This window comes from Channa argus, chromosome 1 (genome assembly GCF_033026475.1).
Source record: "Channa argus isolate prfri chromosome 1, Channa argus male v1.0, whole genome shotgun sequence".
Classification (NCBI taxonomy): domain Eukaryota; kingdom Metazoa; phylum Chordata; class Actinopteri; order Anabantiformes; family Channidae; genus Channa; species Channa argus.
Window position 1 is genome coordinate 41,935,854 of NC_090197.1, and position 18,967 is coordinate 41,954,820.

General features: G+C 37.3%; 1 protein-coding gene across 1 annotated transcript in view; it reads right to left on the reverse strand.

The window, feature by feature from the left end:
* eys (eyes shut homolog) overlaps positions 1-18,967 on the reverse strand; it is a 158,296-nt gene that overhangs the window by 35,145 nt on the left and 104,184 nt on the right. Inside the window, exons 40-41 of the mRNA XM_067522888.1 lie at positions 13,478-13,648; positions 2,364-2,514 (exon numbers count right to left, since the gene is read on the reverse strand). Coding sequence (XP_067378989.1) covers positions 2,364-2,514; positions 13,478-13,648 — 322 coding nt within the window. The remainder of the gene's footprint in view (positions 1-2,363; positions 2,515-13,477; positions 13,649-18,967) is intronic.

Here is an 18,967-nt window from a genome sequence, read left to right on the forward strand (position 1 = left end):
GCTTTCTTGGCTTTATTATTCAGTTTGCTCCCACTGAGGTTGAGATAAAGTTGTTTTGGTTCTTTGTGTCTAGATTGTGACATGTGAACCATGACCAAACATTTTTTCTTTTGCATTAACACATAAGTGATGTTGTACATTGCTATGGGCATTAACACCTGCGCATTAATATTCATCTTTGGATGCGAAGGAGTCTCTGTTGTTGTGATTCACTGCATGTTGCTTGATATGTGCATAGTGTGTAAGATCTAATTACTTTAATAACTTTTAATTAGTTTTCACTTTAAACATCTAGACAGGTACATAGCATTATGCCTACACAAGGCAACATTTTATATGAAAATAATTAGTATCACTATGTGCAGTGCAACCTATACTAGATCATATCAATTTCTGAATAAAGTATAAGAAAATTACTAGTCATTTGGAAAGTTTAAGGTATCTGTACTGTGTGAAGTTATCATTAGAGGCTCTCAGGCACTCACAGGAAAACGGTCAACGGCCATTTCCTGAAAAGCACGGCAATCATTTCAGCAGACGGAATATCAAAGGTTTCTGAACTATCTGTTCATGATATACAAGATTACAGGGATAGTGACTGATATTTTGGGGTAATGTTTTGCACTCGTTTGCCCTTTTTGCAGGAACTTACACAAAACTGTAGGGCTTGGAGAAAAATGTAGCTGGCTGTTAGTACTCACTGAGCCAAAACCAAAACTGCCAGTACACTGGACAGTTTTGTTTGTGTGACTTCGACATTTTGACACGTGTCAGGCAGTCCACAGTTGCCGAGGTGCACAGAGATCCATCCAGAGCATAAAGCTGGGATTTGTCGGGTGTGAGCTTTCAATGCAACTCTGTATGTTGATAGAATCAATTCTCTGATCAACACAGACGTGTAAAGACGGCAGAGTGACAAGTTAAAAGTGAAACCTCACTGGCACCATGATACCATGTCCACTGATCTGATTTTGAATCATTTGTTACTCTGTGCATTATATTCAGAGCAGGTGAGCAGATCAAGAGCCTTTTTGAAACAGTAAAATTAAACTTACAAGAATATTCTGCCAACAGCGTCCTGTTTATTAGCCTTATAATAAAATTGAAGATGGAGACTTTATTGTGGGTGAATTAATTTAAAATGAGATAGCATACTTTATATTATGTTATCAAACCACTTACTAACACATAAGACTATTAATGATTTATGGATAAAATCTTTTTGGATGTAAATATCATCTGCAGGTGACAGATTAAAGTGTTATAAATTTATTTAGACCCCCATATTATTACCTCATGCAACACTATAAACTTTATAAACACACATCTGTTTTTATCATGCAATGGTTTGCTCATGTGAGAACAGCACATCCATATTTAAATTAACTTCCTGATCCAGCACCATTCAAGTCTGAATCGGTTATCTCATTTACACTGACTCTCTGAGTAGGTTTGAACCTATGGATATGTTCCCAAGACATCAAGCTCAACATGACATTGTAAGAACCAACCCATCTAGAATCTAGTTCAAGGGGCAAAACAATGACCCACTATCCTGTTAATCAACGTACAGAGAATAGGGCCCTGGACTCTTTTAGACTGACACCTCCGATGTTGTTATTGGGACCTGTTGAATTCAAATTTTCCAGCTTAGGAGTCACAGTCCCAAGTGCTCCCGTCACATCTGGAACCACTTTGACCTTCACTTCCCACATCCTCTCCAGTTCCTCTTTTTTTGCTCTTTCTTACTCCCTTCTTCCTAATGCTGTTGTTGCTTGGATCTTGAATTCCCACAGAATCTTTGTCCTGTTCTCCATGACATTCTGAGGAGTCTCCCATCTAGACTTGGGAGTGTCTGCTGTTCTTACCTCTTGCATCTTGCAACCTTCCACTATGTGTTGACTCCTAGCTGTGAGGTGGCTTCGCTTAACATTCCACCACCTTGGAAAAATCCTATAACCAACAGGTGGTATTATGTTGATGGCTTAGATTTTGTTCCTCTCATTGAGCTGGGTCTTCAGGACCTGTGTTATCTTTAGATGCTACGTGGATGCTGCTGTTTTTCTTGCAGAATAGTGCGGAATACACTGATATGCCCACACCCACATGAACCATATACATTTCCACGAACCAAATACAGGTCTATGTAGTATATTTAATTATGTGTAATACATTAAATAAATATACTACTGCTTATTACATGGACACTTCCCAATAATAGTGGCCAGATAACTAAAATAACAATAACTCACAGTATCACATTCAAAACTGAATACAGAAAGTGTTATTTTTAAGACAGTGATAATGACTTCAGGAATAGACCATTAAGGACTAGAGAGGACAGTAAAAGAAACATATGATACCGGACTGTGAGTAGCACCCATCGGTTGTTGTTGATGGTCTGCCCTGCAGCTGCACTCAGGACACGATTCCCACCACAACCAAGGCTGGCCACAGGGCTGCCATCTTGAAGGAAAACATGAAGGAACTGATCCCCAACGTTCTGCTCCTGAGCTGAAATTGTAAGAAACTGTTGTTAGGAAAGAGAAACTGAAAACTGAAATAAAAACAATCTTTTATACAAGATGATGACATAGGCACAGTTAGAAGCATAATAGTATCCCATGAGGAGGGGAAAAGTGTGAAAGAGTCTTCCCTCCTCTGAAGAATTCTTCCAAAGTGCATTGTTCTACTGGACGTGATCTTGCCAGCAGGAGCATGGTGCACTCAGCGCTTGGATTCCAACTTCGATAAAACCATATTGCACAAGAAGTTGGTGATTATTTTGCTATTTTGGTTTAGAAGCATTAGAAGGAAAATAGAATGACAAGATGAATGTTGGTAAAGCCTTATATTCTGATCTTATCTTGTCCAGTCTATGGCTAGGAAGAGTCTGTGGCATCACCACATGGATGTCAGTGTGGTGGGTCTTACTTTTCTCCAAGCTCACGTCTTAATTGCAAGAACATCGCCTCAATCTGATGGTGAAGGCTATAAACTGTTTCTGTTAACAGCTATAATACAGGTCGTGAGACAGGACACCATTATTAAACAGGCCACTCCTAAGACTCCAGCACATTATATCACAATGGCAGTCTTTGCCAGGCTACCACAGAGTCTAGCAAGTGTGACAGTGCAGTGGGGGAGCGACAGCGGCAGCATTAATCCTCCCATACAAGCTGCTAGGCTCTTCAGCAGGGAGGTAGAGAAAGAGTGCACACCAGACAAGCACCTCTGTTTGAGAGGACAAGAGCAGAGGGCAGGCAACATAAGAATGAAATTCTGTGAAAGAGGCAGTGATAGAGAGGAAGCCAGCCATTCTTGTGCCACTGTCAGGAAAGACATGCAGGGCAGAACAGAAGAGAGATACTGCCCTGTTGCCCTGTTAGAGAGAAGTAAAATGTTTTAGTGTTTTTTAACAAGGCACATTTCAGCTGAATTAGAAAGAATGAAAAAGTGCCACAAATCCACAGGGAGCTACAGAGTAGGAGCAACACGAAGAGAGTTGACCCCCCCAGATTTCACATTGACAATGATAATTAAGCCAGGACTGTCGCCTGGCTGGTGTTGCTTGCTGGGATGGGATTTGTTGTACAGTAGAGTAGGATTCCTACACCCTGAAGAAATAGCAGCAGTTTGGATATAGCGGAAGCAAGAGCATCATTAAATGTTTTTTCATTTTGTGCATCCTTTAGTTACAAGTGCATTTCTATAATGTTTACTTCTTAAAAACAAACCAATAAATTATGTTACACTCAAAATTCATAATTACAAAAATACACAAGACTTTGACTTTGTTTTTAGTAAATCTATAATAAATTAACAATAAATTCAAAAATATGCAAAAGGCGATGCTTCATAAATACTGTAAATTCTTGTTAATTCTTGTTATACTACAATGTAAAAGAAGATTAGAAAAAAGAAGTTTAAAAAACGTTTCATACTTTTAGATTTTACAGGTAATGACTTTAGCATCAGCAACATTGGTGTATCTTTAATAGATTTGTTGTAAAATTACAACATGATCTTTATTTTAAGCTTCAAGTACATAATTTCAAATTATTTTCAAATACTGCCCATGTGACTGTACTGTACATTTTGGTAATAATTATATATATATATAAATAACAATATGTCAAGAAATCAATTTTAGACTGAGAATTTACAAAAGAGATGCAACACTCAAAGTACGATTCTACAAAGTGCCTGTACTTTTGCAAGATTCTGTTAATAGTATATTTCACTTTGCTGTATTGTAAATACTGTAATCATTATAATAAAGTGTAACAGGCAGGAGCATTATGATTTTAATGAAGTCTGCACATTAAGTTACAGGTCCAAATTTTAAAATATAGTGAAATGGTGGTTATTCTACAATATTAGTAATGTTTGTGAGAGAGCTGCCATTGTCAGCATGTAGGTAAGATGTATTATTTTATTACACATCTGAATAACTAGGGGACTGAGTGTCTCTGTAATTACAAAAACTCAAATCATAGTGAGACACCTCTTTGAGTAAAACCACCAGCTGAGCTTCAGCATCAGTTTCAGAATCTTCAAGTTACAATGTTTGCATAAATTCTAATCAAGTTCAGTTTTTACTTTTGAGTCCGGAGCTTAAGTGTTTAAAGAAAGTAGCTGTTGGGAAACATGTTGCCATAAAGTCAGTATGTTGTTAAGAAATACCATACAATCGATATTTGATCTTCTCATGCTATATACAGGCCAGTAGTACAGTACAGTATATTTATTTGTCTTTATATTGAGCATCTTTGTTGCAAATATTTGATTAACTCATAATAAAATGAGCAAATTCATAGTGTCTTAAGTTATGGCAATTTTATATGTGCACTGTTTTTGTGCAAACACAATTAGGTATTAATATATTGTATTGTTATAAATAATAGTTGTGTAAAAAAGCTCTGGTTTTACAGTTTCACAAATGATAATAACATTAGCTGTGAGTCAGTTACCACGGTAACTGACTCTGTCTAACGAGCCTAACCCATTCTCTAGCAGCTTTGCTTTAACAAAGCTAAAGTTTCCCTCTATCTCCTCCCTCTTGTGGAGTCTGACGATATGTCTGACATTTTATTTTCTCATTCACAATTTATATCAAATTGCAGATAGAAGCACATTTATTTTCAGAAGTTTAGGTTAGGAGAAGAATAAAAATTGTGTCTAGTGTGCTACCCAAGACCTTTTCTTACTGTTTTTACTTTTATGATCATTGTTTCGTAATCTTAATTGTTTACTGGCAAAGCTCAAACACGTGCGAATGTCTCTAAAGAAACTGCAACAGCTTACAATAATTTAGGTTGAAGAATTATTTCTTTTTCATTACGGAAAATTTCTATGTACAATTATTTGAACTGATGATCTTGGAATCAGCAGTTGTGGACCCTATTGTATAGAGTTGGTTAATTCGGTTAGTGCTTTCAAACACACTCTTATTAGGTAGACTTTTCCCCAATTCCACCTCGAGATTAGTTCATCAACACTGGCCTGCTGCTTTGCCTAAAAGTAACCATTGGTAGAGGATCAATAGTATCAGGGGTGCACCTTTATGTATCAGCGACGCGAAAAAAGGCTAAACGCACATTCATAAAGGTGGTTTGTTACTTGGATGAGATCTCTGTATATGTGCACCTCCGCTAGCTGATGTTCATAAATTAAGACAAAGAACATTTGTAGTAACTGTGCATAATTAATCACGTTAATGTAAGCTATTTATCTCATACCCTCCCGCTTTGTCCAAAGACTGGGTGGCTTGGTGTGGGTTACGTTTTCATCCCCTTACAAATAAATATAATTGTTTCTGAAGTAATGTTACTCTGTTGGCAATTTGGGGATTTTTATCAAAAATGGCAAACTCTGTGGTAATGCCACCGTGCAGTGTGATCACACCTGGCCATCAACTGTGTTTACTTGCAGTCTTTTGACCTATTCCAGGTTACGGGTTTTCAAAAGGTTTTTAATTTACGGCGAACGTTTAGATACCCGTGCTGCCAGACTTTTGACCGTATTCCAGGTTACGGGTTTTTGCAATCTTTTTGATTTATGGCAAAGGTTTGGTGACCTGTTTTTCCAGCGCTGCCAACATACCATACCATGCAGAGACAATGTTTATCATACAGTAGTTATCCCATTGACTTTCCTGTAAGTCATAACAATGAGTAACAGAGAAAATGTGATACAATCTCATCAGGTTAGGTCCCTGTTAATTTTAGACCTGGGTATAAAGAACAACCTTTGGTCTGCAAAGTCCTGTGTAGCTTAGCTTTGCAGCAGAATGAGATGAACCAGAAGCTGACAAAAATAGCTTGTATTTTTATGCTCCTAATTTATTCCAGATGTTGACAGGGCATTTTCATGTAATTTTCATTGGTTTTTATTTTATTTGTTAGCATACTGCATCTGAGGTCACAGTTAAAATTTATGTTAGTGTCGTGTTTAACTTTTGGTTCTTTTACATGCAAAGCGGGATCAGCATACACTACTCAGTACTAAAACATATTATTAAATTAACACCTATATGCCAATGTCAAATAGTAACAACAAAACAATTAATTAAAACACCAGCCACCATGAAAGCCAATTTTATAGAAGAACAGTGGTACTGGATTTTGTTAGATTGCATGTACAGGTGTACATAATAAAGTGAACGTTGAAGGTATAAAACAAGTTTGCTTGCTTGGTTAAATCTCCTGATGTAATGTTAGTGGATTACTGCGTTGGCAGAAGGCCAGCGCTCAGAAGAGCAGCTGGAGCACATACATTTTAGTTTCCTGTACCATTTCCTCCTACGTGTGGGAGAACCACAATGAATTTGCTACTGATGAGTAATAGCAGATTTTTTTTCATGTGTCAGTGCTATGATATTTGAATATTTATCTTTTATAGCTACAGATGCAATTATTCGGTGGCATGTTTCTAGTAGGTTAACAGTGGGGAATTTGTCATCTCTTGTAGCCATACAGTACTTTATGTAGCTAGTCAATACTGTGCCTTGTGATAGTAAAAGTCTGCATTACTGCACATTTGTCACATCTTTAGTTTATATCATGAAATGAGAGCATCTAGTCAATCCTGCTTATTTAAAAAAAGAAACAAGGCTTTATAGTGTATGGCCACCTCAGTTTCCCCGTCCTAAACTTTTATCTTAAACAAACATTATTTTTTGAATACAGTGCTACAGCTGGTTAAAAGAGATTTAAAAAGAAATACCTTTCTGATGCGATGCAAGCATGTTCAGGAAAGCTTGAAAATGAAATGTAAATATGCCTCAAATGTGACTGTCAGGGACTGTTTTTGGAAGGGCATCCATTTCTTAGAGAGAAAAGTTGAAATGTAACTTGAGTTCACAAACAAGCAAAGACTCAATGTTTAATACTTTCATTTGAGGCTTATTTTCAGCAAAGAGAGATTATGACTTTTAAGCAACCAGCGAGTCTTCCAAGTTTGTTTGTGATGCGGGCAGGAACAGAGCGGCAGAAAATGAAGTGACCTTGAACAGTGGTAAAGATTGAAATGTGTGAGCCTGAGCTTTTTCAACTGCTGTGAAGACACAAAAAATACTGCAAATATACTGTACATATACTGTATCTGTGCAAATTTTCATCCACTATACTTACAGAAATAGTAAACTACCTGCAAAGTAAAGTAAAAAAGTTTTTGTGTGTGTAAGCAAGAATTTGTGTGTATAAATGACAAGTAGAAACATAATTATGCTTGGCACATAATCGAATATATTATTGTCAGACAGCAGTTAATGAATGCGGCACCAAAGACAACAACAACAAAAAAAAAACCAAACACACAAACACACACACTTCTCTTCGGAACAATGAGCTCACATCCCCATTCAAACCAGTTGTTTCAGTCAGTGCCATAACTCTTTTGTTGACAAACATTTACTACAGATGTCAATCTTGCTCCATCTTTTATTTTTGTATTTTCCTTCTGTAAGGATATTGTTCCCTGCCGTCCCCATGGCCCTCTTACCCTGCGCTGAGCCTAACAGAGCGTTCGTCCTTTTGTCTGCGCTTGTTGCCTGTTCTCTCTCTTCTTCTCTCTCTTCTTTATCTCACCCTCTCCATCACACCACCACCTCGTATTTCTCTTCTTGAGCTGACACTTGAAGTCCAGGGGGAGACGGGTGTGTTTGCTTCAGGGAAAGGTGTAAAAAGGGGGAGCGGAGAAGAAGGAGCAGGTCTGACGAAGAGACTCTCTGCATCTCAATGCTCGTCTTTTGGTTCTCGTCTGATTAATTTTGTCTATGTGATCTCTGGAGCCTTCTTTTCAGTTCCTGTCCTCTGATTTAAAAAAAAACAACCCACGCGTTAAGCCAGGAAGCATTATTATATAAAAGGCACTGTGCACTTTACGTATGCTTTCTGGAAAGTCATCTTACTTCACGATGAGTCTTACAGTCTGGCGTCCATATGCTGCAGCAGTGAAATATTGTAATTATTACTGATCATATGGTTTAGCGTGGATAAACTAATCTAGTAAATCTGAGAAGGCTTAGACAGGCAATGTCAAAAGATCAACCCAGCTAGACAACTAATGTCACAGGATGCACAAGACAATATGACAGAGGGTGGGTGAAATGATTTTGCTATTTTGACATCAGGGACAATCTAATTTACTTTGCTATGTCACATCTCATAACTAACTTAGGCATCTTCCTCCCCCTAGCTCCACTCAGATGTTCATCTTTCCCAGCTAAGTCAATTTCTTTTTTAATTTGAATGTTCTTTGTCTAATTTTTATTTCTTTATTCCAAAAAATTAATAAATAATGATACAAAACACATCTCGTTATACAGTAGATATATTCTAAAAATATTTGGACTCTCTGCTACGTAGCGTTTTGCATTATTTGAGCATGATTTCTGTGGTGTATTCGTGTTTGTACAAGGGAAAAATCATCATTTAGACACGATGTCCTCAACCAAATACTGAAAAGCGTCGTCAAAGAAAAAAATGGCTGAAAAATACACAGTTCCATTTCCTATTCCATTTTTTTTGTTCATGTAATGTCCAGTTATTCTAAAAAACATCCTGAAAAAAAGAATTAATGGGTAGCATACCAAAATATTTGCTTTGCAATTATTATGCTGCTCTGGTCCCAAACCTATCATTTCAAATATGTTTCCAAAACTTTATAAAGCTCAAACAACTGAATTCAACTTCAACAAACTCATTGACTAATAGGCTTGTTTACCTTTCAAGTGCACCAACTTCAGGAAAAAAAATTGTTTTTTACATGAGCACAGTGTGACCAACGTAAGTTTTTATTTAGTTTTTTTTACCTGGATTTGAGCTCATATCTTAACTTTATTTTCTAGAGGCAGAAAAAAGTATGGGTGAGTCCTATGGTGTATTGCAATGTTTCTTAGGTCTTTAAATGCAAATGAGAGGCCATGAACCTGTAGACAATGTCACAGACAAGCAGATGATGTAGGTTATACCGGTAAGATGAATGCTGGGATGTCTGTGCCTGTTTGGTGCAGTATAAATCACCTGTGGTAACCACACAGTGCATGGTGGCTCCAATTCTGCTGGACTTGCACCCGACTTTCTGTGGAATCACACGGGGACATTCACAAGATCAAGGTGGATGCAGTTTTTTAGAGCAAGGAGCTGCACTTGTGGTCCGCTGAGACACACAGATGTTTTTTGGAGTCATTAGACGACCTGCGGCTCGACGTATTTGTGCAGCAGCTTCAGCCCTAAACCCTGCTGATAGTTAATATATGCATACATACTTCACCCAAAGCCACACAATACATGAATAGGAACAAAGTTCTCTTTGCTCAGCTTTTTCAACCTCTTGAAAAAAATAAAACATTTACTGACTCCTATCCTCCCAAAACAATGCTCTATTGTTACACGGGTCTTCTCAGTGGCTGTCTGCCCTACCTATCACAATCTCCTTCTCTAACAAAGTAGTGTGTGTGTGTGTGTGTGTGTGTGTGTGTGTTTGTGTGTGTGTGTGTGTGTGTGTTTGCGTGTGCAGGTGTGGGAACAAAAGAATTGGCAGGGGGCACAATGTGGAGCTCATGGTTGATGTAAAGGGTCAGGCCTGTGTTCACTGCCCATGTGTACGACCAGCTCTTGTCTTCTTATGAGGATTTCTTTGTTTGCTGTTAGGTTATACCTTAATAGAGGCAGTGAAGCAACAAAGCAGACAGCCCACAGCTGTCCACAAAAGGCAAAGCTATCCGATGTCTCTCCACGAGAGCAAGCTATACTTCTCTTCTCTATTTCTCATCTCCTAATCACATGACAAAGGTGATCTTACTGTACATTACAAAACAGAGGGTGGTTGAAAAAACATACCTAACTGAATAAATGTGTTTTATGTAGCACCAGTGATGAGAGCAGGTCAAATTCTCTAAAAGATAAGAAGTAAGCCTGAGTGCCTTCTTGCCTTTCTCCTGTATCCTTGGAAACACAGGCCCATCTTTGTGTCGCGCAATTCCCTGCAGCAACAATATGTTTCTCATGCTGCTGCCGTTACACTGCAATATCTTTATATCAGTCCCGTGATTTATAATATTAATATTTTGGATTAATAAGAATGTATGTATTTTATAAAAGTCATATTGAAACATCACAGGCAGTGGCTTTAATCCACTCTTGTGTAATCACCATCATCAACATTGTGAATACCTTTTTGAACTTCAATTAATTCAGTTTTCCTTTAATGTTGTCTATTTCTTTTTCTCTGCCCTTTCTACGGCACCAAAGCCATTGCCAGGCATCCTTGCTAGCGAGGACTCAGAAACAGTATTATATTTTGAACATTACAGTGGAATCAGTCACTGATAAACAAAGCACAGACTGATGTATCATTCCTGCATTATTATGATCCAAAGATGGAAAAGGCTGAGAGCAATAATCAATGTGAGAAAAAACACTACACTTAAGAGTCGGCAAGGTTTTCAGGTCAGAAACCCAGATGAGAAAACTAGAGGGAAATGGTTAGTCTGGGCTCTAACAAAATCCACCTCCCAGCAACTGTTAAGCGTCCTATCTACTACCGTTTACCGTTTTGACCAACACACTGTTGTCTGACACAAATATTTGACTTGAGGTGAAAAATTTAAGTTATGCTCAAATTGTTTGTCATCACCATAATTTGTAAAAGCTTAGTCATCTGTATCTTTTTATGTAGCACTATGCCAAGTGACTGCTGTACATAAGACTAAAATGTTCCCTTATGGACTGAGATGGCAAAAACAAAAACTCTTAGTGGGCCAGTGTAATGGGGAGTTTTGTGAATGTTTGTGGGCCATTTAAATTTGTGCTCATTAAGCCTGACAAGAAAAGGCAGACCCTCTATGTCTCCTCTCTTCAGAAGTTGGATTTTATAAAACTCTGCAAAGCATCAATGTCAGGTGTGAGATATGAGTGCATAAAAGGCCGTCTGACAGTGGAATTGCCTTGAAAAAGACCAGTTATTGTCAAATAGTGGTTGTAACAATACAGTTTTTAATACAATAATAAAAAAAATGTTTAGCACACAAACCCCCAGAAAATCATAATTACCTGTCTTTAAGCTTTGCTTTTTGTGGATTAAACTAAGATGATTCACCATGTTAAATACAGACCCTAATAGTTGCTGGGTCCAGTCCATCTGAACAACTAAGGAAACTGGCTGCTGGTTGTAGCTTTATGTTTACCAGTCAATCCAGGAATTGTGAATACTTAGTGATTGTTGCAGCCTAAATTGACTGAAAAACTGCAAGGTCACAAATATGTCACAGTGAAATTCTGAAAGGAATGATTTTTCGTGCACAAACAGGGGCGGCATCATTCTCGAAAAGAAGGTCAATGTGCATATTTGCCAAAATCAGTCATTGCTAAGCAAAAAGAAGCCGCTTTTAGTTTTCAAGCACAGTATTACTGGAATTTGTTACCTGTAAATTTAAGTGTTCCCAAATGTTTAGAGATGTAAATCCAAACTTAAAATTACTTTGTTTTCCAAGGTCTTTGACTGGAGATTTATTCAAATGTATTATTTATGTTAATATATTCTTATACATACTGTAATTTATGCTGTATATATTACTTTTGTATATTTCTAATATAGATTTCCAATTTACAGTGCATCCAGAACTTCCACATTTATGTTACAGCCTTATTCCAAAATTGATTAAATTCATTGTTTTCCTTAATATTCTACAAACGATACCCTATAATAGCAACGTGAAAGAAGTTTGTTTGAAATCTTTGCAAATTTATTAAAAATAAAAAAACAAATCACATGTACATAAGTATTCACCGCCTTTGCTTAATAGTTTGTTGAATCAGCTTTAGCACCGATTACAGTCTCAATACTGCAGAAATTGTTCTGTACCCTTCTCCCGATCTGTGCCTCGATACAATCGTATCTCAGAGGTCTACAGACAATTTGTAGGACTTCATGGCTTGGTTTGTGTTCAGACACACACTGTTACCTGTGGGATCTTATACAGACAGGTTTATGCTTTTGGAAAAGCCATACCAGGAAACAGAATCCACCAGAGCTCAATTTTGAGTGTGATGGCAAACGCTGTGAATTCTTATGTACCTGTGATTTCGTTCGTTTTTAATTTTTGATAAATTTGCAGATTTCATATGTTGTCATTATGGGGTATTGTTTGTACAAATTTGAGGAAAATAATGAATTTGATCCATTTTGTAATAAGGCTGTAACGTAACAAACTGGTAAAAAAGTTACGTGCTGTGAATACTTTCTGGATGCACGATATATGTTTTAAAAATTTTAGTATGTTAATATTTTTAATTGGTGTTATGGTCTATGTATTTTATTACGTTTCTCTTTTGAATTTCCTTGCATTTAAAATCTACCATGTATAAATAAATTTGCCCTTGCCTTTATAAAGAATGTATCCTGATGCTCACAAATGTCAAGAAGTTTCCATGCTGACCTTAAGTAGCCGGTATTAAATCACAGAGCATTACCAGATGGTCAGTATTCACACTAAACTGTGTTATCATCTTAATAAAACACACAACTTGGAATCTTTTGAGGTTGCATTAAGTAGCTATTGCCAACTATTGCCAATATTACTGTGGTATATTCAGATTAGACAAGACTGGTTCATTTAGGCCTTTTAATTTTTAAAACAAACACACAGCTTTTACAGACCTAATTCTGACTAGAATCATAGTCAAAAGACACATTTATCATTCATCCAGAGCACAGCAGCAACATATTGGCCACTAGAACATCATTAATAAAAGCACTTGTAGATGATGGCTTGCAATGTAGACTATAAAAAAATAGGACAACCTTTGTGCACCCACAAGAACAAAAAAAAAAAAAAAAGCTGCACAAAAAGATATTCAACATAATGAGCATGTAAGTATGGATGTGCATATTTTTCAAGCCTTTATCTACTCTTGCTATTACTCTGTTGCAGTGCTTTCAAACATTTGTGATAAAAAGAGAGTGTACTCACTGTAGAGGATGGTGCCTTGTGTAGATCTTGTTTTTACTGTCAAGTACAGGATAACATTGGTGACAGAAGTTAGTAGATTATTCATGGCAGAGGCAGGCTGGAGAATGGACGTAAGAGGCTGCAGCTCCAAATAAGATGTGCCATCAAATGAAGGAATGTATATAGTGGTATCTAAAAAGGAGAAAACAGTTTAAGTCAATGCAATGGTAAAATTCCTTTTACTCATCTATGCCTACAATGTCTCATCTAGTACAGCAAAGAGATGCCCTATAATGCTTTTGTTAGTAAACAGAACAGCGAGACTTGGCTCCTGTCTGCCTTCACGGTGCTTATTGCTTGACTGCGAGCAGAGTCAGCAGGGTCCTGCCAGGGCTATCTGCTATTGTGTGTGTTATTTCCCACTGGATGACAAAGGGGTATAAGTTTAAGGAGAGGTGGAGGATGTACCCACTCAGGTCATCAACTCCACTAGCCAGTGATGATCTGTTGGCTTTCACACAAAGGACACTGTGCACCTGGAAGATGGCTTGCTGTTCAGGTGCATGACAGCCGATTCAAAATAGGCCAAACCGGCCCCAACTCAAGGGACTCTTACCTTCAGAGTCCAGTTCTCGAGGAATAATGCAGTTTATTCTCAGCTGAGGACTTATTATTCTATACGGTATATGTTTAGGGCTCCAAAGAGAAACAGGAACATCCTCTCATGGCTCTTGTGCCTACTTTTTTTGGGGGGGCTTGTATGTTAGATCAAATGCATTTTTAAAGCACATTTGTGAGTGACCGACCACATTTTAGAAAGTCAAACAAGCAATATAAAGGAAACCTACATTTTCTACATGCAGTGCACAGGACGTAATAGTAACAATGGCATTGGACAAACGACCATTTGAAAACAGTAAGTTATTTCTTTAGGATTAAGAATAAAACCGCACAATTTTAAATCTAATTTATGTACTAAATTCTTCTGTCTGTTATAGCTGTCAAAGCAGACGGAAGCCATTAGCTGCTTCTCTGGATTGTAATTTGATGTGAACTGGTTCACCTACGAGTCAGTGTATTCCTAGCCACAGGGATAACGCATTTCCTGGGTATTGGTCACTCTTGTCACCAGGCTTTCCTGAAAATGGCCCTAATGAGGCTGTGAATACAAACCAACTTGTAGAGTGACTGCAAATATCAGCAGGGTGAACCATGGGGTTTGATAATAAGGACTGTTCAATGGTCTGGGGGCCAGTAAAACACGGCCGTGGTCCAATTTAATGATCAGTCACCGGACAAACAACCAAGAAGATTTTCTCCTTGTACCATTTCTCAAATGGTCATAATCCTGTTATCTTCGCCTGTGTGTTCTTGCCACTTTCCCACTCTTGCTCTTTTCTCGGCCAATCAGAGTAGATGAGTCCTCCAACTTGCACAGAGAATTACGTGTGGCAGACATGACAGCCAATACTTCAAATTACAAAGAGAAATGAAAAAAAGGGTTTCTTTTGTTGAGGAAGGAGTGCTTTCCTTGAGCTGAAAATGATAAATCAATCCTGTAATGTTTGTTGGCAATTTCTGAGTAAGGCAGATTGAGCTGGCTCATTTTTAAAGGCACCAGCAATTACAGCAAACACACATTAGATGCTCACAAAAGAGCTGGCAGCACCTAGCCAGTGTGTTGGCAAAGCAGGAAGCCGACAACCTCTCATCAGGCCCCATTAATGTCAAACATAGCAACTGAAAGGCTTACCACCCTAAAGAAATCTTTTTTGTTTGCTTTTTAAAGAATTATTAGTTTTTTCTTCTCACTACATTTGCAGAAAAGATTCGTTCTGATCCTGACCAGTGATAACATTACCTGCACTGACAGTCAATTTATTTTTGAAAACATGCCTACAAATCACTCACACCAGGTTTAATCACAATCAATTAAATGGCCCTGCCGCAGAATATTGAAATAAAAATGCTTTGAAATGTTTAAAAAGAATATAAGTTACTAGTGAGATTAGATTAGATTGGAGAAGTTACACTATTAAATAGAAGAATCTAGAACCAAATATGACTTTGCTGCCCGTGTCCAGACGAGGACCAGAAGGAGAGAACACATTACCTCTATTTTAGTCCAACACTGCTTGCCTGTCAGCTTCTATTCTAATTTTAAAATTGTTCTACTTGTTTTTAAAGCACTTCATGGTTTTGCACCAGCCCACTTGTCTAACATGCTTCCGGGCTATAAACCAGTCTGCGTTCTTTTAATGTAAGACTAAGGGTCTCGGAACAATAATAAGTGTCAGTGTTTTAAAAGTCAAACTTAAAACCCACTTTTTTTATCCCTACTGTATATTTAAATGTTTCATTAATTTAGTTTTTGTCTTTTTACTTTCCTTCATTCCCTTATGTCCTATTTCCCTCGTGTTTTATTTATCATTCATCTTTATTATTTATCTTTATCTAAATTTGATTTGTTTTTAATCATGTTTTATTGACCTAATCATTTATTTTTATTCTAGTCTTTTACCTTTTATTCTTGTATTTGAGTGCATTAGTCTCATGTCTTACACGGTAGTTTCATTATGCCCTTGAATAGTATGCTTTGTTTTCAACTTCCCTTACGCTATAATTTGTGTTATTCTTTTTATCATGTATGTTATACTTTTTTCCGTGTGCATTAGTATCAGTTTTCACTGCTTTTATTTTACTTTTTTCTCCTTGTTTGGTATCATTTTTTTATCAACATTTTAATCAACTGTAAAGCTTCTTTGAATTGCATTAACCTTTGCAAAAGCTGCTCTATAAATACAGTTTGATTTGACAATGACAAAAAAGTGCACGCACTGTAATGCATGTGGTTGGGAAAAGTTAATAAAAAGACATAAATGGGTCAAAACCGTGCTCTCAACTCTCAATTTATTATTAATTAGCCAACATCCTACATCACAGCTTCAACTATATGAGAAATAAGGACTTAAGGTAATGAGCCGTAGAAGGAGGTCATGATCAATACAGACCAAGTCTGAATCATTTCCTGCCTCACTGGTTTTGTCTTTTATGCCTTCTTCCTCACCCTGCAGCCATTTACTACATAACTAATTTTTGTGACCACTTAGCTCTCGTTTGAATAGTTACACACTTGAGAAAACGCTTTTGACAAACTCTATGACCTACTGTGTCTTCTTTGAAGAGACAATTTATCATAGCTTAAAACTTTGGCGTGCCCAGATGAACTGGATTTATCTTGACAAAACCTGTCTTATGGTTGGATACTTGATATCAAATAGTCACTCACCCAAAGGCACTGGCCTGGATTACAGTACAACCTTTCAGAGGTTGCAGAATCAGGTTCATAACATTACAGAGGGTGAGACTAAAAGCTCACAAGGACTTCAAGGCTTCTTGCCTGCACAGGCTGCACATAATGCACAGTACGTCGGGCTTACTCTGACCGACAGCTTTCTATGTTCTTTCTATATTTGACGACGTGCGCAGACATTCTGTGTGTAATGCAACTCTAGAAGGGTTTGTAAATCTGTGTCAGTATTATGTTTTTTTTATGTTGACATTTTTAGCTATTTTATGGGAGTTTAAAGCTTTAATGGTCATGAAAACATGATATCACCAATGTATCCAGTGGATTCAATCCAGCTACCGTACAGAAATTTTTATTCTGTAGATGTAAAAACTGGTGGAAGTACTCCGATGCTTTACTTATAGTTTCTGTATTTCAATACTTGGACCAAATTACCAGGTGTTTGGCTACATTTTAGAACTTTCAGTGGAAACATAATTAACATCAGTAGCAAGTCAGACCTTCTTCAATTATAATGTAAGAGGCTGTAGAGACAACTGCACAACCAACAACATTCAACTTAGATACACACTATATGACATGTCAGCATTTCATCTAGGACACAAACAAGTCCACATCATTAGTCACTAGGTAGGATGACATATCTATAATTAACTGGTAGCAGGGGTGACTTTATTCTTCTCTTGGGGCTATTACTTAATTCAACAGGATGTGAGGACAAGGTTGTCGCCCAGTAAAGCTGTCGTAGCAATACACATGTACAGACTTTGTCAGCATGTAAATAGCCTCTGGACTCTGTCTGCAAGTTATCAGGACTAGTGTTGCAAAGCACATCACTGGATGGGTGCTCATATGAGATTGCACTCTGTTAAACCTGATAGACTGAACTGCTTTTGAAAAGGAGCAATTTTTCAAACTCAGCAGAAAGACTCCACTGCAGGTATTTAAAGAAAAAGTTTATGGGTGTTGAGCATTAAGCAGGAAATGATTGAGGGTTGAATTCCATCCTTTTTTTAAAATGATTAACAACTGAACAATTGAGAAAGTATTTTCAAATGAAGCATTACATCTGATTAATCATACTGTTAGGTTAGTGGTTTTAATTTATTTTTAGCATGAATTAGTTAATATGCTGCAGTCAAGTAACATATATATTGTATGTCATACTAATAATTATCCTTCAATATGCATGTTATGCATATCCTACAGTGGTAAGAAAGAGGTAAATGAGTGACTGAATCAATGAATGAATCACATTCCTTGTTCTCTACTGGCTGTTTAGTAGTTGGGCAAAGCATCTGTAATAAGTGGCTTATCAAAGCAGCTTCTCTGTCATGTAAGCAGAGGGGGGCCCATTTTCCTAGATGTAGCTGTCTCCCACGGGAAAAAACAAATGAGAATGAAGTCTTAAAAATAGCAACAGTTTTGTTACAGTGCCTGAAGAAACAAATAACATTTCAGTGGATTACTTAAACACCTGTAAATTAGCATTTTCAGAACACATGGCAAAGGTGGCGAATAAGGGTGTCAGGTGCACACATGCTGCTCAAGCAATGTTAATGAGTGTTAACATATGCCTTTGAGCAGAAGTCTGTCACATGTCCTGTAAGTACACAATTATAGTATGAACATGCGTCATGTATCAATCAGGTACAGAGATTACGAAGTGAACGTAAATCCAGTTTTCATCACTGTAACTCTCTGCAACACTAATACGAACTTCCTTCACTTATGATTTTCCCCAGGCTTAAAATGTGCAGCACACACATTATGGCATTTGGTTTCCACAGCAGTTCAAAACTCCTGAATGAAAATCCACGAACGAAAGCATAGTGTGAACAGAAATAACAGACGAGATAAGGGAAATGGAGAAAAATGTCCCTGCAGGGCACAACTAATAATCTTAATGGCATTTCAATAATAAACAATGATGTAATTTTTTTCACTTGTCGCCAGCTGAGTTATATTAATTACTGCAGTAATTACCCAGTGGAAGGCTCTTAATGATTTGCTAGTTAAATCCAGTGACTTTTTTTGGCCAGGCAGTGAATTTATTGATCTCACCCATTGTTTAACATGTCAGAGACTGAGTGACAATTAAACTATACAATGGGTTATGTCCATTAAAAACACTGTGCGTCTCATACAGACACCAAAGGTAGCATGTGGCATCTCATACTTGTGTTTCCCGATTAAAAGCT